Source organism: Coregonus clupeaformis, chromosome 18 (genome assembly GCF_020615455.1).
Source record: "Coregonus clupeaformis isolate EN_2021a chromosome 18, ASM2061545v1, whole genome shotgun sequence".
Classification (NCBI taxonomy): Eukaryota; Metazoa; Chordata; class Actinopteri; order Salmoniformes; family Salmonidae; genus Coregonus; species Coregonus clupeaformis.
The window spans coordinates 53,622,276-53,646,307 of NC_059209.1; the positions used below are offsets into that span (position 1 = coordinate 53,622,276).

At 41.2% G+C, this 24,032-nt stretch overlaps 1 protein-coding gene across 1 annotated transcript in view; it reads right to left on the reverse strand.

Moving 5' to 3' along the window:
• Window positions 1-2,841: 2,841 nt before the first annotated feature.
• LOC121573393 (single-stranded DNA-binding protein 2) overlaps window positions 2,842-24,032 on the reverse strand; it is a 113,139-nt gene continuing 91,948 nt past the window's right edge. The window contains exons 6-17 of the mRNA XM_041885335.1: window positions 22,426-22,482; window positions 22,057-22,120; window positions 21,830-21,900; window positions 21,523-21,590; window positions 8,126-8,174; window positions 7,934-7,969; window positions 7,721-7,775; window positions 7,108-7,178; window positions 6,919-6,997; window positions 6,740-6,768; window positions 6,401-6,499; window positions 2,842-5,350 (exon numbers count right to left, since the gene is read on the reverse strand). Of these exons, the coding sequence (XP_041741269.1) occupies window positions 5,321-5,350; window positions 6,401-6,499; window positions 6,740-6,768; window positions 6,919-6,997; window positions 7,108-7,178; window positions 7,721-7,775; window positions 7,934-7,969; window positions 8,126-8,174; window positions 21,523-21,590; window positions 21,830-21,900; window positions 22,057-22,120; window positions 22,426-22,482 (708 nt within the window). The 3' untranslated portion in view covers window positions 2,842-5,320. The remainder of the gene's footprint in view (window positions 5,351-6,400; window positions 6,500-6,739; window positions 6,769-6,918; window positions 6,998-7,107; window positions 7,179-7,720; window positions 7,776-7,933; window positions 7,970-8,125; window positions 8,175-21,522; window positions 21,591-21,829; window positions 21,901-22,056; window positions 22,121-22,425; window positions 22,483-24,032) is intronic.

Below are 24,032 nucleotides of genomic sequence, written 5' to 3' on the forward strand. Positions count from 1 at the left end.
CAGAGTTTAATGACTGTGATAGGAGAAAACTGAGAAAGGATCAACAACATTGTAGTTACTCCACAATATTAACCTAAACGACAGAGTGAAAAGAAGGAAGCCTGTACACAATGAAAATATTCCAAAACATGCATCCTGTTTGCAATAAGGAACTAAAGTAAAATGGCGAAGAAATTAACTTTATGTCCTGAAAACAAAGTGTTATGTTTGGGGCAAATCCAACACAACACATAACTGAGTACCACTCTCCATATCTTCAAGCATGGTGGTGGCTGCATCATGTTATGGGTGTGCTTGTCATTGGCAAGGACTAGGGAGTTTTCTTTTTGGGATAAAAAGAAACGGAATAGAGCTAAGCACAGGAAAAATCTTAGAGGAAAAGCTGGTTCAGTCTGCTTTTCCAACAGACACTGGGAGACAAATGCACCAGGACAATAACCTAAAACACAAGGCCAAATATACACTGGAGTTGTTTACCAAGACGACGTTGAATGTTGCTGAGTGGCCTACTTAAAGTTTTGACTTAAATCGTCTTGAAAATCTATGGGAAGACTTGATCATGTCTGGCTAGCAATGATCAACAACCAACTTGACAAAGCTTGAAGAATTTTTAAAATAATAATGTGCAAATATTGTACAATCCAGGTGTGCTTACCCCAGAAAGACTCACAGCTGTAATCGCTGCCAAAGGTGATTCTAACATGTATTGACTCAGGGGTGTGAATACTTATGGAATTTCATTTGCAATAAATTTGCAAACATTTCTAAAACATGTTTTCACTTTGTTATTATGGGTGAGGAAAAACATATATTTAATCCATTTTGAATTCAGGCTGTAACACAACAAAATGTGGAATAAGTCAAGGGGTATGAATACTTTCTGAAGGCACTGTACGTACATGTTGGATTGTTACTCATCCATGGATTCACGTCTCCAACTAAACCAAAAATAAAAGTTAAAGAATAGGATTAAGCCAGTGGCTCAAATGAAACTATCCAAGCATTAGATATCCTTTAAATTGTAATATTTGTCTGCGTTGTCAACCAAACACAATTCAATAATAATTTTGTAATACAGTAAATAGCCTAAAGTTAAGGCTATTTTACAAACTAATGTAACAGTATTTATTCAATCTTAAAATGAGTAACACATCCATGGCCACATTTTGCATGTTCAAGATAGCATGCAAAGGTCGCAGGTCTGTGTAGATCTTCACAATTGCTAAAATAATCTGCGCAGAATCTTGAACAGCATTGATCACTTGCACTATGTACTTTTAATATAATCTTAACTGCAATCCATGTCTTTGGTTGTGCTATTAGATGAAGCACAGTGAAACACATTAAGTTGCTGTATAAATACAAAATATCTGACATACACTGAACAAAAATATAAACGCAACATGCAACAATTTCAAAGATTTTACTGAGTTACAGTTCATATAAGGAAATCAGTCAATTTAAATACATTCATTAGGCCCTAATCTATGGATTTCACATGACTGGGAATACAGATATGCATCTGTTGGTCACAGATACTGTACCTTAAAAAAAGTTCAGGGCGTGGATCAGAAAACCAGTCAGTATCTGGTGTGACCACCATTTGTCTTATGCAGAACGACATATCCTTCGCATAGAGTTGATCAGGCTGTTGATTGTGGCCTGTGGAATGTTGTCCCACTCCTCTTCAATTGTTGTGTGAAGTTGCTGGATATTGGCGGGAACTGGAACACGCTGTTGTACACTTCAATCCAGAGCATCCCAAACATGCTCAATGGGTGACGTCTGGTGAGTATGAAGGCCATGGAAGAACTGGGACATTTTCAGCTTCCAGGAATTGTGTACAGATCCTTGCGACATGGGGCTGTGCATTATCATGCTGAAACATGAGGTTATGGCAGCGGATTAATGGCACGACAATAGGCCTCACGATCTCGTCACGGTATCTCTTTGCATTCAAATTGCCATCAATAAAATGCAATTGTGTTCGTTGTCCATAGTTTATGCCTGCCCATACCATAACCCCGCCACCATGGGGCACTCTGTTCACAACGCTGACATCAGCAAACCGCTCGCCCACACGACGCCATACATGTGGTCTGCGGTTGTGAGGCCGGTTGGACGTACTGCCAAATTCTCTAAAACAACGTTGGAGGAGGCTAATGGTAGAGAAATTAACATTCAATTATCTGGCAACCGCTCTGGTGGACATTCCTGCAGTCAGCATGCCAATTGCCCACTCCCTCAAAACTTGAGACATCTGTGGCATTGTGTTGTGTGACAAAACTGCACATTTTAGTGGCCTTTTATTGTCCCCCGCACAAGGTGCACCTGTGTAATGATCATGCTGTTTAATCAGCTTCTTGATATGCCACACCTGTCAGATGGACGGATTATCTTGGCAAAGGAGAAATGCTAACTAACAGGGATGTGAACAAATTTGTGCACAACATTTGAGAGAAATAAGCTTTTTGTGCATATGGAAAATCTCTGGGATCTTTTATTTCAGCTCATGAAAAATGGGACTAAAACTTTACATGTTGCATTTATATTTTTGTTCAGTGTAGTATTCCCATTTGAACTTTGTTGTGCTTTTAAATGCTTGAAAGCGCAGTAATAACACATTTAGATGACAACTAAACCACAAATCTGACATTGTTTTTCCATTGTAATTTGGTTGTGTTTTAGATGATTAAGAGCATAGTGATAGCACATTGGGAATTCAACAAACTTCTGGAGTGGGTCAACCAAATATTACCCACATTTCCACGTTGAAATGATGTGGTGTCCCCAGTGGGCATAGCCTACACAAACACATACAGACAAGGAATCAACATTTTGAATGAGAGAAGATAAGCTTTATACCAGCATATTCAAAACCCATGTAGTACTTATATTTCTATGTATTTACAAAACATAACACAAGGTAAAAGAAAAAAGAAGAAAGAAAATGAACACATCACAAATGGAAACAAACATAACCAAACATTTGGAATAACATTTTTGGAAAGTTCAAATTTACAAATGTATCTTTCAGTATTTACATTTGTGACTTCGAACTAACATGAAAACAAAAGCCTCTGTACTGGTGTCCTCTAGTTCATCATCCCCTCTCTCTTTCTTTCTCTCTTTCTGTCCATTTGTAAGATAAAATACATAAAACGTAGAGGAGATAGATTTGTGAGCTTTACAGGTAGACGTATGGGAGGGAGTAGTAAATCCACTTCTAAATAATATCGTAATAATCTAACATGGACTAATGATTAGGTTTAAAACAATACAAAATACACCTACTGTATTTCACCTCCACACAAACTCTCCAAAATACATTAAGATCACAGTTTGTCCGGATGACAATAATAAATTAAGAGAATGATTTAACTGCATGTTTTTAAAGGCCCAGTGCAGTCAAAAACTAGATTTTAAATTGATTTTAATTTGAAAACAATCAAAGTAAGGTACTTAATTGTTACCCAGAAATGATTTGATATTGAGATGAAAACGACTGCATTGGACCTTTACACAAAACCCTCTCCAACCATTGCCAACCATTGCTGCAGTTTTTGTCTTCCTTTTTCATTCAATCTAAATAATTGTTTATATATGTAAAGCGCTTTTCATTATACAGAGTAATCTAAAAGTGCATAAAATAAAAAATATAAAACCAAATGGACACAACTAGACAGGGCAACTGACACAAAGAACACAGCTAACACTACAAGGGACAAGGACACCAAGGAGCACAGCTATCAACAGAAAGCCTTCCTAAAGTGAAAGGTCTTTAGGCCCGTTTTAAAGGAGCCCAGAGTCTGTGGTGCCTTCAGGTGGTCATGGAGGCATTCCAGAGTCTGGGGGGTGGTCAAGCTGAAAGCCTGATCCCCCAAGGAACGGAGCTTGGTCCTGGGGGCGTGGAGGAGCAGGCTATCGCTTGACCTGAGGGTGCGGGTGGGGTTATGGAGGGAGAGCAGTTCTTTGAAATAAGCAGGAGGGTTTTGAATTCAATCCGGAATGAGATGGGGAGCCAGTGCAGAGATGCCAGGATGGGGTGATGGTGTTTCCGCACTCTCATCAGGATCCTGGCAGCGCTGCCAGGGATCCTGATGAAGAGTGTGTTGCAGTAGTCCAGCCTTGAGGAGATAATGGCATGGACAAGCTTTTCTGCGTCAGACTGAATGTTATTGAGGTGATAGAATGATGCTTGGCTTTACACAATTGTTTGATCTGGCTGTCAAAGGTCTGGTAGGAATCAAGCTTTACACCCAGATTGGAAACTGAGGGGGAGAGAGGGATGTTCTGTCCTGCAGTGGTGAGGTGTGTTATTGGTGAGTGAAGGACCTGGTGGGGGGTGCCAACAAGTAGGGCCTCGGTTTTGCTTCTGTTCAGTTGAAGGAAGTTTTGCTTTATCCATGTCCCTATCTCCTCAAGGCAGGTGTTCCAAAAAAATCTACAGTTTTGCATTAATTGAATAATCATAACAGACATTGCATCATTTTGACAAGCCAGAAAACCAACCACTTTAATTCTCTCTTCTCTCTATGTCAGATGTGTAATCGTTAGATTGGTGAATCTCTATTTGTTTTGTAGGTGTTGATGCTCGTGGTCAAGACATAGATATAAGAATGATATCTGCATTTATGTCTCATATCTAATTCACTATTTTATCTCCCTCTCTCTGTGCAGTCAACATAGCACATCAAATCCAAGTGTATGGAGGTGAAATTAAAATAAGAGCTCTTGGTGAATGTTCACTGTGGGACCAAAATCTCAAATCACTGAAGCTGTCGCCCAGTTCCACATAGGCTTTATCTCAGGTTGTTGTGTATCCAATGCCATCTCAATATAATTAATCCAAATTATAGACGGTGGTTGCCATAATGTCCATCAAATCTCAAAACATATAACGACTGCATGTGGGGAGACAGGCCAGAAAGCTTTCCTCTCGGATTTCTTTACACTTGAGGGTTTTCAGTTTCTTTTCCACAAGATGGTGGATCATGGTACATATGTCTGTGTTAGCAGACTTAGCACAACTGAGAGTGTGCAGTGACATACATTTATAAATATTCAGAGATGTTTTATTTAGGTTCCTTTATACAGTCTCTGATGGTAGGTGTTGATGAACGAAGCAGACGGTCACGAATGTAAAATGGAGAGGACACAGAAGAAAAGAAGAGACCAAACACAGATAGAGAGAGGCCAGGGTCCACTGTCCTGGTAGGGATATCACAGAGAGGAAGAGCCACTGAGCTTAGATGACATCACATCCTGTCTCTGTGTTTTCCACCAATCCACACCACTAACTGACCAGCTGGTGGAGCCTTCACACACTCATGGTCATGTTTGGAGAATACTGCAGAGAGAAACAGAGAGAGAGACATGGAAATATGATCAATACATAATAATTTGGTGTGTTCTTATATTTGTCATATTTCACACATGTACAAGTGTGTATTAATACGCATTTGTGAATTGGAAATGTGTTATTTGCATATCCCAACTCTCCCTGAGACACCCTCAGAGATTGGGGTCCATTTAGGGTTAAGTGCCTTGCTGAAGGGCACATCGAGAGATTTTTCACCTTGTTGGCTCTGAGATTCGAACTAGCAACCTTTCGGTTACTGTTCCAACGCACTAACCGCCAGGCTAACTGCTGCCAAACGCACATCCATACTCCTATGAAGCAAAACACAAATAATGTATCGACTTCACTTCACTTCCACGGTTTGTAAAGTTCAGACAACTGCTTGATGATTGCCCATTGGACCAGGTGTGAATGTTCTGGGGGCCTAACCTACCCAACCAGTTTAAATACAATGGGAGATCCTGTTGATGGCCCATCAGCAGGCAGTTAAATATGGTAAGTTGAGAGCCAATGAGAGGGTTTTGTGCCTGCAGGAGTAGTATGTATGATCTTTTACATAATAGTGTAGGTTAACAGCAAGGATAAACCGATATCACAAGATGCCTTGCTCATATCGATATCAAAGGATATCGATATCATACCGAATTATTGATATTGGTGCCCACCACCAGTGTGAACAAATATGGCACACACACTGAAATGCCCCTACACATACCTGAGGTGGTTGGTGAAACATTGTGTTGGTATGTATTGGAGAACTTCAGTGTTTAGGCCATTATTTTTATGTATTATCAACACTATACACTAACAGTATATAATTTGTAGGCTTTAGTGAAAGTTGGTAAAAAATTATAATCTTTAGGCCTACTGCTAGAAAATGTACCTATAGGCCTAATTTAATTTGTCGCTGGCACTTTGAATAACCTCTTACAGTTAATCAGTCAGAGTTATACAAAACAGTCTTCTACATACAGATATTCTACCAATAACATGTGTCAGTGAGCAGCCATTTGAGTGAGGGTGTGGGTATGAACTCACGCTCTCGTTCTGAAAGGGGTTGAGGAAGTTGCCACCCATCTCTCCATCCTCTCTGGGGGTCCCCGGCTGGTTACTCAGACTCAGGTTACCAGGAGAGTTCTGATCAGGACCAACCACAAAACACAGAAATATAATGTATCAAATATCTATACATACCATACCATACTATATAGGGCAGATGAACAATTAATGGTAGTACCAATATTTCAACCACATACAAATACAGGCTAATCACTACAACGTGTTGTGAAACACTTAATTCTGTCTGAAAATTGATTGACAGATATGACTGATTTGCTGGTGACTGATGGTTTGGGTTGAGTTGGAGTCTTCTCTTACCTTAGGGAGGCTGTCCATGTCTCCAGACCCTGGTTGTTTGAGAGACAGAAGGTGACAAAAATTAGAAGGACATTACTATACAGTCCAGCAAACACATAAACTTGCTCTTCACAAGACTAGTATAGTGAGTTAAGAACAAGCTCAAAGCGTATGTGCGTGTGTATGTTTGTAAGTGTTACCTAGCGACCCGTTCATGTGATGTGGCTCCATTCCTGCCATCCCTCCCATTGGACCGTCTGCACCTGGACCCATTGGGAACTTAGCACCAAACACAAGCACACAGTTAAACACAGTTGAATACACACACAGAAACACGCATGCCGCGCACACGCACACACACAGAGATAATAATTAATGAGTTGTCTTACATTTGGTCTGTTTCCACCAGGAGGGACTGTGTTGATCAGGGTGTACATGTTGTCACCAGAGTTAGTTGAGTCTGACAGGAAACAATGGGAAGCAGACCCATAGGTGCAATAATAACCGCTCAAAAAACATAAGAACCAATACATACAGTTTACTGTACATATGTATACACTCACACACACGCATACACACACGCGCATGGATAAGAGCGTCTGCTAAATGACTAAAATGTAGAAACTTTAACATACTACTGGCCAAATTGGCAACTGACTTCAGGTAAAGCATTACGTTACACATTAGGCCAGATATAAACAGCTAAATAGTTTCACGGACCAAATGGCTTAAGTCAGTTTGTAACATTGTGAATGTATCCCTGTCCTTGTAACCCCACACACACATCCATTGTGCCACACTCAGGTCAAGGCCTAGGGACGCCAGATACCATAGACCTACGCAGTGCAAAGATTCAAATACAAGAAGATCCAATGATGCCTTAGGTGAGTAAATATGACTTAGCTCTGTCTAAATCGTAGATATCAACGTGACGTCAATTGCGTTTCCCCTCCCGGTCAGCAACTAACAAGACTCAAACACACACACAAACACACACACTACCTGCTGGGCTGGGCATTATTGGAGTACCAGGTGGCCCCCCTCCTCCTGGCGGACCCTAAAATGAGAGTTGATAATGGGGAGATGAATGCCTCTGATACATCACAGCTACAACACACCAACAATACAATGCTCTTAATAGCTATAAACACAATACTCCCTATACTGCCCTGTAACTAACAGGCAAATACAGACAACCAACTTCCAGTCACATACCACATAACTCCCTGGAGACGCAGAGGAGTAGGGGATCTATAGACAGAGAGGGGGTGGGAGAGAGAGAAGAAAATGTATCTTTATTCAAACCCTCTCTGCGAGAAATGTATGGACATTTATTGTTTTATTGTAATAATGGTGTATTTAGGTATCTGTCTTGGTGGTTGTGTTATACTGTTTTTCTTTACTCACCGAGTTGGCGTTTGGAGGATTTGGCCAAGGTCTACCCCCACCAGGGCCCCTAGAATACACGTCCACACACACACTCACACTTTAGTTTTTGAACACGTCATAAGCCATGGCAAAACATTTTTAGAATGACAGGAAATTAGCTGTAAAACTGCACATTTTCTCTCAGCAGGAAATCTGCTTTAAAAATACAAAATTCTCTCAGCCTCATTGCAAAATGTGTAGAATATTATGAGATTATCTATAAAACTGCATATTTTTCTCTCTGCCCCACGGCAATACAGTGCCTTCAGAAAGTATTCCCAGCCTTTGACTTTTTCCACATTTTGTTGTGTTACAGCCTGAATTTAAAATGGTTTAAATTGAGATTTTGTGTCACTGGCCTACACACAATACCCCATAATGTCAAAGTGGAATTATGCTTTTGGAAAAATGAAAAGCTGAAATGTCTTGAGCCAATAAGTATTCAACCCCTTTGTTATGACAAGTCTAAATAAATTCAGGAGTAAAAATGTGCTTAACAAGTCACATAATAAGTTGCATGGACTCACTCTGTGTGCAGTAATAGTGTTTAACATTATATTTTTATGACTACCTCATATCTGTACCCCACACATACAATTATCTGTAAGGTCCTTCAGTCGAGCAGTGAATTTCAAACACAGACTCAACTACAAAGACCAGGGAAGTTTTCCAATGCAATGAGGGGTACCCATTGGTAGATGGGTAAAAAATTTAAAACGCAGACATTGAATATCCCTTTGAGCATGGTGAATTTATGAATTACACTTTGGATGGTGTATCAATACACCCAGACACTACAAATATACAGTCGTCCTTCCTAACCACTCAGGGATTTCACCATGAGGCCAATGGTGACTTTAAAACAGTTAGTGTTTAATGGCTGTGATAGGAGAAAACTGAGGATGGATCAACAACATTTTAGTTACTCCTTAATACTAACCTAAATGACAGAGTGAAAAGAAGGAAGCCTGTACAGAATACAAATATTCCAAAACATGCATCTTGTTTGCAACAAGGCACTAAAGTAAAACTCCCCAAAAAATTGGCTAAGAAATTAACTTTACATCCTGAATGCAAAGCCTTATGTTTGGGGCAAATCCAACACAACACATCACTGAGTACCACTCTTTATATTTTCAAGCATGGTGGTGGCTGCATCATGTTATGGGTATGCTCGTCATCGGCAAAGACTAGGGAGCTTTGTAGGATAAAAAGAAACGGAATAGAGCTAAGCATAGCAAAAATCCTAGAGGAAAACTGGTTGTCTGCTTTCCAAAAGACACTGGGAGACAAATTAACCTTTCAGCAGGACAATAACCTAAAACACAAGGCCAAATACACTGAGTGTACAAAACATTAAGAACACCTGCTCTTTTTTATTTGTATTTATTTATTTATTTCACCTTTATTTAACCAGGTAAGCCAGTTGAGAACAAGTTCTCATTTACAACTGCGACCTGGCCAAGATAAAGCAAAGCAGTGCGATAAAAACAACAACACAGAGTTATATATGGGGTAAACAAAACATAAAGTCAAAAATACAACAGAAAATATATATACAGTGTGTGCGAATGTAGTAAGTTATGGAGGTAAGGCAATAAATATGCCATAGTGCAAAATAGTTACAATTTCGTATTAACACTGGAATGATAGATGTGCAAAAGATGATGTGCAAATAGAGATACTGGGGTGGAAATTAGCAAAATAAATAACAATATGGGGATGAGGTAGTTGGGTGGGCTAATTTCAGAATGGCTGTGTACAGGTGCAGTGATTGGTAAACTGCTCTGACAACTGACGCTTAAAGTTAGTGAGGGAGATAAGAGTCTCCAGCTTCAGAGATTTTTGCAGTTAGTTCCAGTCATTGGCAGCAGAGAACTGGAAGGAATGGCGGCCAAAGGAGGTGTTGGCTTTGGGGATGACCAGCGAGATATAACTGCTGGAGCACAGACTGCGGGTGGGTGTTGCTATGGTGACCAGTGAGCTAAGATAAGACAGGGATTTGCCTAGCAGTGATTTATAGATGACCTGGAGCCAGTGGGTTTGGCGACGAATATGTAGTGAGGGCCAGCCAACAAGAGCGTACAGGTCACAGTGGTGGGTAGCGTATGGGGCTTTGGAGACAAAACGGATGGCACTGTGATAGACTACATCCAATTTGCTGAGTAGAGGGTTGGAGGCTATTTTGTAAATTACATCGCCAAAGTCAAGGATTGGTAGGATAGTCAGTTTTACGAGGGCATGTTTGGCAGCATGAGTGAAGGAGGCTTTGTTGCGAAATAGGAAGCCGATTCTAGATCTAACTTTTGATTGGAGATGCTTAATGTGAGTCTGGAAGGAGAGTTTACAGTCTAACCAGACACCTAGGTATTTGTAGTTGTCCACATACTCTAGGTCAGACCCGCCGAGAGTAGTGATTCTAGTCGGGCAGGCGGGTGCAAGCAGCGTTCGGTTGAAGAGCATGCATTTAGTTTTACTAGTGTTTAAGAGCAGTTGGAGGCTACGGAAGGAGTGTTGTATGGCGTTGAAGCTCGTTTGGAGGTTTGTTAACACAGTGTCCAATGAAGGGCCAGATGTATACAAAATGGTGTCGTCCACATAGAGGTGGATCCGAGCGTCACCAGCAGCAAGAGCGACATCATTGATATACACAGAGAATAGAGTCGGCCCGAGAATTGAACCCTGTGGTACCCCCATAGAGACGGCCAGAGGTCCAGACAACAGGCCCTCCGATTTGACACATTGAACTCTATCTGAGAAGTAGTTGGTGAACCAGGCGAGGCAGTGATTAGAGAAACCAAGGCTATTTAGTCTGCCAATAAGAATGCGGTGGTTGACAGAGTCGAAAGCCTTGGCCAGGTCGATGAAGACGGCTGCGCAGTACTGTCTTTTATCGATCGCGGTTATAATATCGTTTAGGACCTTGAGCGTGGCTGAGGTGCACCCATGACCAGCTCGGAAACCGGATTGCATAGCGGAGAAGGTACGGTGGGATTCGAAATGGTCGGTGATCTGTTTGTTAACTTGGCATTCAAATACTTTCGAAAGGCAGGGCAAGATGGATATAGGTCTGTAACAGTTTGGATCTAGAGTGTCACCCCCTTTGAAGAGGGGGATGACCGCGGCAGCTTTCCAATCTCTGGGGATCTCAGACGTTACGAAAGAGAGGTTGAACAGGCTAGTAATAGGCGTTGCGACAATTTTGGCGGCTAATTTTAGAAAGAAAGGGTCCAGATTGTCTAGCCCAGCTGATTTGTAGGGGTCCAGATTTTGCAGCTCTTTCAGAACATCAGCTGTCTGAATTTGTGTGAAGGAGAAGCGGGGGGGGCATGGGCAAGTTGCAGCGGAGGGTGCAGAGCTGGTGGCTGGGGTAGTGGTAGCCAGGTGGAAAGCATGGCCAGCCGTAGCAAAATGCTTGTTGAAATTCTCGATTATTGTAGATTTATCGGTGGTGACAGTGTTTCCTAGCCTCAGTGCAGTGGGCATCCAGGCTCTGTCGCAGCCGGCCGCGACCGGGAGACTCATGGGCGGCGCACAATTGGCCCAGCGTCGTCCAGGGTAGGGGAAGGAATGGCCGGCAGGGATGTAGCTCAGTTGATAGAGCATGGCGTTTGCAATGCCAGGGTTGTGGGTTCAATTCCCACGGGGGGCCAGTATAAAAAAAAAAAAAGTATTCACTAACTGTAAGTCGCTCTGGATAAGAGCGTCTGCTAAATGACGTAAATGTAATGTAAATGAGGTGCTCTTATTTTCCATGGACTTTACAGTGTCCCAAAACTTTTTGGAGTTAGTGCTACAGGATGCAAATTTCTGTTTGAAAAAGCTAGCCTTTGCTTTCCTAACTGATTGTGTATATTGGTTACTGACTTTCCTAAAAAAAGTTGCATATCGCGGGGGCTGTTCGACGCTAATGCAGTACGCCACAGGATGTTTTTGTGCTGGTCAAGGGCAGTCAAGTCTGAGGAGAACCAGGGGCTATATCTGTGACATAGACTGACCAGGTGAATCCAGGTGAAAGCTATGATCCCTTATTGATGTCACTTGTTAAATTCACTTTAATCAGTGTAGATGAAGGGGAGGAGACAGGTTAAAGAAGGATTTTTGCGCCTTGAGGCAATTGAGACATGGATTGTGTATGTGTGCCATTCAGAGGGTGAATGGGCAAGACAAAATATTTAAGTGCCTTTGAATGGGGTATGGTAGAAAGTGCCAGGCGCACCGGTTTGTGTCAAGAACTGTACCGCTGCTGGGTTTTTCAAGCTCAACAATTTCCTGTGTGTATCAAGAATGGTCCACCACCCAAAGGACATCAAGCCAACTTGACACAGCTGTGGGAAGCATTGGAGTCAACATCGGCCAGCATCCCTGTGGAATGCTTTCGACACCTTGTGAGGGCAAAAGGGGGGTTGCAACTCAATGTTAGGAAGGTGTTCTTAATGGTTTGTACACTCAGTGTGTACACTGGAGTTGCTTACCAAGATGACATTGAATGTTCCTGAGTGGCCTAGTTACAGTTTTAACTTAAATCGGCTTGAAAATCTATGGCAAGACTTGAAAATGGCTGTGTAGCAATGATCAACAACCAACTTGACAGAGCTTGAAGAATTTTAAAAGAATAATGTGAAAATATTGTACAATCCAGGTGTGCAAAACTCTTAGAGACTTACCCAGAAAGACTCACAGCTGTAATCACCGCCCAAGGTGATTCTAACATGTGTTGACTCAGGGGTGTAAATACTTATGTTAATGAGATATTTCTGTATTTCATTTTCAATACATTTGCACAAATTTCTAAAAACATGTTTTCACTTTGTCATTATGGGGTATTGTGTATAGATGGGTGAGAGATATTTTGAATTCAGGCTGTAACACAACAAAATGTGGAATAGGTCAAGGGGTATGAATACTTGACTTTTTCCACATTTTGTTAGGTTACAGCCTTATTCAAAAATTGATAAAATAATTTTTTACCCCTCATCAGTCTACACACAATACCCATAATGACAAAGAAAAAACAGGTTTGTAGAATTTGTTGCCCAAAAAAATAAAAAAATTAATGGAAATATAACATTTACATAAGTATTCAGACCCTTTACTCAGTACTTTGGTGAAGCACCTTTGGCAGTGATTACAGCCTCAAGTCTTCTTGGGTATGACGCTACAAGCTTGGCACACCTGTATTTGGGGAGTTTCTCCAATTCTTCTCTGCAGATCCCCTCAAGCTCTGTCAGGTTGGATGGGGAGTGTTGCTGCAAGCTATTTTCAGGTCTCTCCAGGGATGTTCGATCGGGTCAAGTCTGGGCTCTGGCTGGGCCACTCAAGGACATTCAGAGACTTGTCCCGAAGCCACTCCTGCGTTGTTTTGGCTGTGTGTTTAGGGTAGTTGTCCTGTTGAAAGTGAACCTTCGCCCCAGTTTGAGGTCCTGAGCGCCCTGGAGCATGTTTTCATCAAGGATCTCTCTGTACTTTGCTCCGTTCATCTTTGCCTCGATCCTGACTAGTCTCCCAGTCCCTGCTGCTGAAAAACATCCCCACAGCGGGCTGTCATGTGCCTTTTACTGAGGAGTGGCTTCTGTCTGGCCACTCTACCATAAAGGCCTAATTGGTGGAGTGCTGCAGAGATGGTTGTCCTTCAGAAGGTTCTCCCATCTCCACAGAGGAACTCTAGAGCTCAGTCAGAGTGACCTCCCTGACCAAGGCCCTTCTCCCCTGATTGCTCAGTTTGGCCGGGTGGCCAGCTCTAAGAAGTGTCTTGGTGGTTCCAAACTTCTTCCATTTAAGAATGATGGAGGCCACTGTGTTCTTGGGGACCTTCAATGCTGCAGAAATGTTTTGGTACCCTTCCCCAGATCTGTGCCTCGACACAATCCTGTCTCTGAGCTCTACGGACAATTCCTTCAACCTCATGGCTTGGTTTTTGCTCTGACATGCACTGTCAACTGTGGGATCTTATATAGACAGGTGTGTGCCTTTCCAAATCATGTCCAATCAATTGAATTTACCATAGGTAAAACATCTCAACGATGATCAATGGAAACAGGATGCACCTCAGCTCAATTTTGAGTCTCATAGCAAAGGGTCTGAATACTTATGTAAATAAGGCATTTCTGTAGTTTTTTTCAATACATTTGCAAAAATGTAAAAAAACCTGTTTTTGTTTTGTCATTATGGGGTATTGTGTGTAGATTGCTGAAGAAATTGTTTTATTTAATCCATTTTAGAATAAGGCTGTAACGTAACAAAATGTGGAAAAAGTCAAGGGGTCTGAATACTTTCGAAGGCACTGTATTTTTATTGTATTTTTTTTTGCAGGAAATTAGCTTTAAAACAGCAACATTTTCTCTCATCTTCATGGTAAAATGTGTTGAATAGCATGAGATTAGCTATAAAACTGCAAATTTTTCTATTTGCCCCATGAGAAAATGTGTAGAATTGTAGGATAATATATATATATATATAATTATATACACATATATATACAGCTGCGGAAAAAATTAAGAGACCACTGCAAAATTATCAGTTTCTCTGGTTTTACTATTTATAGGTATGTGTTTGAGTAAAAATAACATTATTGTTTTATTCTATAAACTACTGACAACATTTCTCCCCAATTCAAAATAAAAATATTGTCATTTAGAGCATTTATTTGCAGAATAACAAAAAAAGATGCAGTGTTGTCAGACCTCGAATAATGCAAAGAAAATAAGTTAATGTTCATTTTTAAACAACACAATAGTAATGTTTTAACTTAGGAAGAGTTCAGAAATGAATATTTGGTGGAATAACCCTGATTTTCAATCACAGCTTTCATGCGTCTTGGCATGCTCTCCACCAGTCTTTCACATTGATGTTGGGTGACTTTATGCCACTCCTGGCGCAAAAATTCAAGCAGCTCGACTTTGTTTAATGGCTTGTGACCATCCATCTTCCTCTTGATCACATTCCAGAAGTTTTCAATGGGGTTCAGGTCTGGAGATTGGGCTGGCCATGACAGGGTCTTGATCTGGTGGTCCTCCATCCACACCTTGATTGACCTGGCTGTGTGGCATGGCGCATTGTCCTGCTGGAAAAAACAATCCTCAGAGTTGGGGAACAATGTCAGAGCAAAAGGAAGCACATTTTCTTCCAGGACAACCTTGTACGTGGCTTGATTCATGCGTCCTTCACAAAGACAAATCTGCCCGATTCCAGCCTTGCTGAAGCACCTCCAGATCATCACTGATCCTCCACCAAATTTCACAGTGCGAAACACTTGTAGGCCTCTCCAGGTCTCCGTCTAACCATTAGATGACCAGGTGTTGGGCAAAGCTGAAAATTGGACTCATCAGAGAAGATGACCTTACTCCAGTCCTCTACTGTTCAATCCTTATGGTATTTTGCAAACCTCAGCCTGGCTCTTCTTTGCTTCTCATTGATGAAGGGCTTTTTTCTAGCTTTGCACGACTTCAGCCCTGCCCCTAGGAGCCTGTTTCGAACCGTCCTCGCCGTGCACTTCACCCCAGCTGCCGTTTGCCATTCTTTTTGTAGGTCACTTGATGTCATCCTACGGTTGTTGAGTGACATTCGAATGAGTTGGCGGTCATCCCGGTCAGTAGAGAGTCATTTTCGCCCTCTGCCGGTCTGTAGCTTTGTTGTCCCCAATGTCTACTGCTTGACCTTTGACATTTTAAGGATGGAAGCAACCTGACGCTCACTGTATCACTCTGCCAGTAAAGCCAGAATTGAACCCTTCTTTTCCTCACTCAAAACTTTCCCTTTCAACTCTTTTGGCATGGTCAATAGTTATTTTTTTATTAATATTACTTTTGAGGTACTATTAGCACTGTTTTTGCCATCCAGCTGGTCCTATTGCAAGCGGATAGTGATGACCACAGCAGTGGTTTTTATACTTTTCCTCGTTAAATAAGATTTGGTTCATGTGATCACCTAATCAGTACCTAATTCAGTGTAATGAGGTGTGCCTGTGTTGGAATTCAACAGACACTGGAATGGAATGGCTGTCATACATGTAGAGATGCTGATTTAAGAAAAAGTTGCAGTGGTCTCTTAATTCTTTCCACAGCTGTATATATACAGTTGAAGTCGGAAGTTTACATACACCTTAGGCAAATACATTTAAACTCTGTTTTTCACAATTCCTGACATTTAATCCTAGTAAAAATTCCCTGTCTTAGGTCAGTTAGGATCAACACTTTATTTTAAGAATGTGAAATGTCAGAATAATAGTAGAGATAATGATTTATTTCAGCTTTTATTTCTTTCATCACCAGTGGCGGTTTTACACGGAGGCCGGGGAGGCCCGTCCTCCCCTGGAAATGTCCCTGGCCACCCCTGTGGCCCCCCGTGCTGACCAAATAAAAAATTATGAATTTATAACTATTTTACACGCGAGCGCCAAAAGCGGAACTAATGCAACGCTCTACACGGCAACGTTCTACACGGGTAAATTAGAGTGGCGCACCCGAAGGTCGAAGGTAAGCAAAACGATTTAATATCACAAGTGACTTGTTGTTCTTGCACATAGCCTACATGTTCCTTTTGTTCCTCACACATAAATCAAATCAAGTTTTTTAATGTCTGGTCTCGATTTGTTTAGAAATGTAATCATATCTAAGCAAACTCATCGAAGCAGAAGCAAATATCCAAATGTTAGTAGGCTATCCTTGCTAGGTCTACACAATGTTGTGATGTTAACCACGTAACTTCATCCGTCTTGGCTGTTGCATCGCGATAACAAATACATTTTGTAAAGTAATCAACAGGTTATCTGCCAGTGTTAAGTAGGGAGGGATGGTTAGGTAACAAAATGTAAGATGCCCCTACGTTTTTCTTCTTCTAATAGTTATCATGAAACGAGGAAGGGACATAAAGTCATTTTTGCCCCAGCAAACAAAAAAGTTAGATAGAGTTTATGATTTTATTCTTTTGAATTATCTCTGCCAAACATCTATGTACTACAAATCTTCAAGCTCCACAGATGTTTTATGGCATCCACTAAACCTCTTTAGATATTTGTAAATTATACAGTGTGATACCTTTCAACGAAAGTTTATTTTATTTTTACCAACTATGATTTTTCCTTTTGAAAACAAGCAAAGCAAGAAAAAAAGAAACAAAATCACTCCAATCATTGCACACTTGTGTCGTTCAGACTTTGCAGGTCCAGCTTTGACATGATGATCTAACTAACACTAATATTGTAACTAATATTGTAACTGAAATATGTATGATCCTATGATGAGCGATTGCTTACTTCCCTTTCACTTTAAAAAATTACTGAAAAAAATGTGTATAAAAAGGTATATGTAGTATATGTTTGTTTAGTGAGCATTCATGCTGTCATTTTTTCCTAATGTGAACTATGGTGGAAATGTGCTGTCCTAAATGGACTTGCCCATATATGTTGTAAAGCCTTTTTTTGTACACCTGCTCATCAACTGACAGTGAAGTACACAAAGACACGACACACACACACACACACACAGACACCTGTAATATTCTTGTTTTCATGTTGTTGCTGATATCCATCAGTGTTGTTCATATTGCTACATTGTGTTGACATGATTGTTGCTTTTAAACGAATGTTAACTTAATGTTTATTGTCTGCATCCTATTGGACTACTGGATGTTAATGTTGTAACGTGTTTCCCTGTTTATGTGCTTTAGCAATACTGTATGTCAATATGGTCATGCTAGTAAAGCCTCTTTGAATTGAATTTCTTTTCTGATTTGGTTTATTTTACCTAAATGGATACAGGGTAGTGTGTTTTGTTTATAAATCACTCTGAGAAAGTTTTCTTTCTTAAAACAAAATGTGGAATCAACTGTCCACAGTAGTGGGGCTTCCATAAATAGGAAATGGCACATTGTTGTACCCTTTGTTGTATCCTGGAGTTTTGTTCACATTGAATATGAACCCTGTATTTGTACCCTGTACTTTTAATTTTATTTTTATTTTTATTTTTTCATTTTTATGGCACTATCTCTCTTGCATCTGCACTCTTGTACAAAATACGTGTTATAATAAATGTCATATGATTTTAAAGTAAAATAAAGTTTATAATCTTTGAATATCATGTGTTGCCAGTTTTTTTTATGTGTGCCCCCTGATTAAACACTGGCCCCTCCTTGGCCCCCTAGTAAAATGTGTTCAGAACCGCCACTGTTCATCACATTCCCAGTGGGTCAGAAGTTTACATATACTCAATTAGTATTTGGTAGCATTGCCTTTAAATTGTTTAACTTGGGTCAAACGTTTCAGGTAGCCTTCCACAAGCTTCCCACAATAGGTTGGGTGAATTTTGGCCTGTGTAACTGAGTCAGGTTTGTAGGCCTCCTTGCTCGCACACGCTTTTTCAGTTCTGCCCACACATTTTCTATAGGATTGAGGTCAGGGCTTTGTGATGGCCACTCCAAATCCTTGACTTTGTTGTCCTTAAGCCATTTTGCCACAACTTTGGAAGTATGCTTGGGGTCATTGTCCATTTGGAAGACCCATTTGTGACCAAGCTTTAACTTCCTGACTGATGTCTTGAGATGTTGCTTCAATATATCCACATACATTTCCTTCCTCATGATGCCATCTATTTTGTGAAGCGCACCAGTCCCTCCTGCAGCAAAGCACCCCCACAGCATGATGCTGCTCCCCCGTGCTTCACGGTTGGGATGGTGTTCTTCGGCTTGCAAGCAACCCCCTTTTTCCTCCAAACATAACGATGGTCATTATGGCCAAACAGTTCTATTTTTGTTTAATCAGACCAGAGGATATTTCTCCAAGAAGTATGATCTTTGTCCCCATGTGCAGTTGCAAACCGTAGTCTGGCTTTTTTATGACGGTTTTGGAGCAGTGGCTTCTTCCTTGCTGAGCGGTCTTTCAGGTTCTGTCGATATAGGACTTGTTTTACTGTGGATATAGATACTTTTGTACCTGTTTCCTCCAGCATCTTCACAAGGTCCTTTGCTGTTGTTCTGGGATTGATCTGCACTTTTCGCACCAAAGTACGTTCATCTCTAGGTGAAAGAACGTGTCTCCTTCCTGAGCGGTATGACGGCTGTGTGGTCCCATGGTGTTTATACTTGCATACTATTGTTTGTACAGATGAACATGGTACCTTCAGGCGTTTGGAAATTGTTCCCAAGGATGAACCAGACTTGTGGAGGTCTACAATTCTTTTCTGAGGTCTTGGATGATTTATTTTTGATTTTCCCATGATGTCAAGCAAAGAGGCACTGAGTTTGAAGGTAGGCCTTGAAAAAGATCCACAGGTACATCTCCAATTGACTCAAATTATGTCAATTAGCCTATCAGAAGCTTCTAAAGCCATGACATCATTTTCTGGAATTTTCCAAGCTGTTTAAAGGCACAGTCAACTTAGTGTATGTAAACTTCTGACCCACTGGAATTGTGATACAGTGAATTATAAGTGAAATAATCTGTCTGTAAACAATTGTTGGAAAAATTACTTGTGTCATGCACAAAGTAGATGCCCTAACCGACTTGCCAAAACTATAGTTTGTTAACAAGAAATTTGTGGAGTGGTTGAAAAACAAGTTTGAATGACTCCAACCTAAGTGTATGTAAACTTCCGACTTCAACTGTATATATATACACAGTACCAGTCAAAAGGTTGGACACACCTACTCATTCAAGGGTTTTACTATATTTTTACTATTTTCTACATTGTAGAATAATAGTGAAGACATCAAAACTATGAAATAACACATATGAAATCATGTAGTAACCAGAAAAGTGTTAAACAAATTAAAATATATTTTATATTTGAGATTCTTCAAAGTAGCCACCTTTTGCCTTAATGACAGCTTTGCACACTCTTGGCATTCTCTTAACCAGCTTCATGAGGTAGTCACCTGGAATGCATTTCAATTAACAGGTGTGTCTTGTTAAAAGTTAATTTGTGGAATTTCTTTCCTTCTTAATGCGTTTGAGCCAATCAGTTGTGTTGTGACAAGGTATGGGTGGTATACAGAAGATAGCCCTATCTGGTAAAAGACCAAGTCCATATTATGGCAAGAACAGCTCAAATAAGCAAAGAGAAACGACAGTCCATCATTACTTTAAGACATGAAGGTCAGTCAATCTGGAACATTTCAAGAACTTTGAAAGTTTCTTCGAGTGCAGTCGCAAAAACCATCAAGCGCTTTGATGAAACTGGCCACAGGAAAGGAAGACCCAGAGTTAACCTCTGCTGCAGAGGATACGTTCATTAGAGTTACCAGCCTCAGAAATTGCAGCTCAAATAAATGCTTCACAGAGTTCAAGTAACAGACACATCTCAACATCAACTGTTCAGAGGAGACTACGTGAATCAGACCTTCATGGTCGAATTGCTGCAAAGAAACCACTACTAAAGGACACCAATAAGAAGAAGAGACTTGCTTGGGCCAAGATACACGAGCAATGGACATTAGACAGTGGAAATCTGTCCTTTGTTCTGATGAGTCCAAATTTGAGATTTTTGGTTCCAACTGCCGTGTCTTTGTGAGAGGCAGAGTAGGTGAACGGATGATCTCCGCATGTGTGGTTCCCACCGTGAAGCATGGTGGAGGAGGTGTGATGGTGTGGGGGTGCTTTGCTGGTGACACTGTCTGTGATTTATTTAGAATTGAAGGCACACTTAACCAGCATGTCTACCATAGCATTCTGCAGCGATACGCCATCCCATCTGGTTTGCACTTAGTGGAACTTTAATTTGTTTTTCAACAGGACAATGACCCAAAACACACCTCCAGGCTGTGTAAGGGCTATTTGACCAAGAAGGAGAGTGATGGAGTCCTGCATCAGATCACCCGATCTCAACCCAATTGAGATGGTTTGGGATGAGTTGGACCGCACAGTGAAGGAAAAGCAGCCAACAAGTGCTCAGCACATGTGATAACTCCTTCAAGACTGTTGGGAATGCATTCCAGGTGAAGCTGGTTGAGTGAATGCCAAGAGTGTGCAAAGCTGTCATCAAGGCAAAGGGTGGCTACTTTGAAGAATCTAAAATCTAAAATATATTTTGATTTGTTTAACGCTGTTTTGGTTACTACATGATTCCATATGTGTTATTTCATAGTTTCGATGTCTTCACTATTATTCTACAATGTAGCAAATAGTAAAAATAAAGAAAAACCCTTGAATGAGTAGGTGTGTCCAAACTTTTGACTGGTACTGTATATTTTTTGGAGGGAGGGGGGGCTTGCTCAGACCATGCGGGGGGGCCCGCGAAACTGCGGTATGCCACTGGTATGTGTGTGTGTGTGCGTGCGTGCACGTGTGTGTTTATGTGTGAAGTTTGTGTATGTACTGAATGTCTGTACTGTATTTGGATCCAGGTCTGGTCCATGCGTGTGTGTGTTGATGACAGAGTGCTCACATGTTCATGCCAGGCATCCCAGGGCCAACCAGTGCATTGAGAGGTGGTCTCATCCCTCCACCGTAGTTCTGGAAGAGAGAAACCCAAGGCCAAAGGTCAAATTACCGTAAAGTAATGTACGCATACATCAAACAGGCTTCCACAGGTGGAGAATAGAAATACTACCATAGTATACTACCACACATGTACTGTACATATATAAACACATATATACAAATCTATTCAACCACCTACAAACAAACATACTCAAATGTGACAGAAGGAGTTTAAACTTATGCAAACCTGGAGATTTCATTCAATCACATACCTGTGGCCCAAGAGGGACCATCCCTCTGGGCGGAGTCATTCGCTGCATGTGCCCCCCCATATTTGGATGCCCTGAAAAAACAGAGCGCCATCAGCCCTCAGCCCGTGAGTGTGTGTGTGTGTGTGTGTGTGTGTGTGTGTGTGTGTGTGTGTGTGTGTGTGTGTGTGTGTGTGTGTGTGTGTGTGTGTGTGTGTGTGTGTGTAAGAGTATGTATGTGTGAGACCCACCTTGCTGTCTCGTGGGGTCCATTCCACTGGGTAGCATAGGCTGGTTACCAGGAACCCCCATTGCCTGTGCCGAAATCATCATCATCATGATCATCATCATCATCATCATCACAGAATATAACACAACATCACTAACATATACTAAATATGAGGAGCTATACACACAATCATGTCAAAACACAGTCAAAGAGGGTAAGACAAGACAAGATAATGTGGTCAAGTAAGGTATAAAGAGAAGCAGATATAAGTGAAATAAAAAGGAGGACAGGTCAGGATATAAAGAAGTCTTATAGACAGACGTACAATGGAACATTAGAGTACATTTCCTATTATAACCTGAGGAGGGCATCAGTGCATCAGTGATCTTACCTGACTGGGTATTCTGAGGGGTCTGGGCCCACCAGGGTAACGAGGCGACATGAACGACTGTGAAGGTACACACACACACCAGCACACACAGAAGGAGAGAGTGGGGATAGAGGAAGGTAGAGTTAGGGAGAGAGTTAAAGACCGATTGAAAAATATAAAGTATATGATGATGAATACTAATGATGTTAGTATGACAGTCAGTCATCATGACCAGGCACCTGCACAGATAGAGCCCTAGGGGTGCTGGAGCACCTGTCATTTTGCCCTCCTATGGAAAAAGTGCCCTTTTGATTGATACATTATTTTATTTTTTTCTCTTGTAACTTTAAATGTAACGACTTGCCCATCAAACTAGAATATTTCTCATAATGTTATGAATCGAGCGCGGCAGTGCCAGTACGCTGCTGCGCTCATCCTGCATGCACAAACTACCTTCTGCCGCTGAGTTTAAAATGAATACCACCAGTACTAGGTTACTTTGGAGTTGCTAGCATATGTTGTCTGACGGTCAGGGACAGGGAAGGCGGCAACTGCAGTTTGACTGTTTGTCAGTAGCAGAACAAATTAATAACCTACATTCTAGATTATCAGCTGATATAGCCCACCCCAGTAGTGGTTCTAGCAAATATAGGCTACTTTTAACTAACTCCCTTTCATCTCTGTCCAAAGCGCTGTGCACGGCCCTGGTCATGACACTTCCACAACTTCCATGACTACCTACAGTGGGGAAAAAAAGTATTTAGTCAGCCACCAATTGTGCAAGTTCTCCCACTTAAAAAGATGAGAGAGGCCTGTAATTTTCATCATAGGTACACGTCAACTATGACAGACAAAATGAGAAAAAAAAATCCAGAAAATCACTTTTTAGGATTTTTTATGAATTTATTTGCAAATTATGGTGGAAAATAAGTATTTGGTCAATAACAAAAGTTTCTCAATACTTTGTTATATACCCTTTGTTGGCAATGACACAGGTCAAACGTTTTCTGTATGTCTTCACAAGGTTTTCACACACTGTTGCTGGTATTTTGGCCCATTCCTCCATGCAGATCTCCTCTAGAGCAGTGATATTTTGGGGCTGTCGCTGGGCAACACAGACTTTCAACTCCCTCCAAAGATTTTCTATGGGGTTGAGATCTGGAGACTGGCTAGGCCACTCCAGGACCTTGAAATGCTTCTTACGAAGCCACTCCTTCGTTGCCCGGGCGGTGTGTTTGGGATCATTGTCATGCTGAAAGACCCAGCCACGTTTCATCTTCAATGCCCTTGCTGATGGAAGGAGGTTTTCACTCAAAATCTCACGATACATGGCCCCATTCATTCTTTCCTTTACACGGATCAGTCGTCCTGGTCCCTTTGCAGAAAAACAGCCCCAAAGCATGATGTTTCCACTCCCATGCTTCACAGTAGGTATGGTGTTCTTTGGATGCAACTCAGCATTCTTTGTCCTCCAAACACTACAAGTTGAGTTTTTACCAAAAAGGTCTATTTTGGTTTCATCTGACCATATGACATTATCCCAATCCTCTTCTTGGTCATCCAAATGCACTCTAGCAAACTTCAGACGGGCCTGGACATGTACTGGCTTAAGCAGGGGGACACGTCTT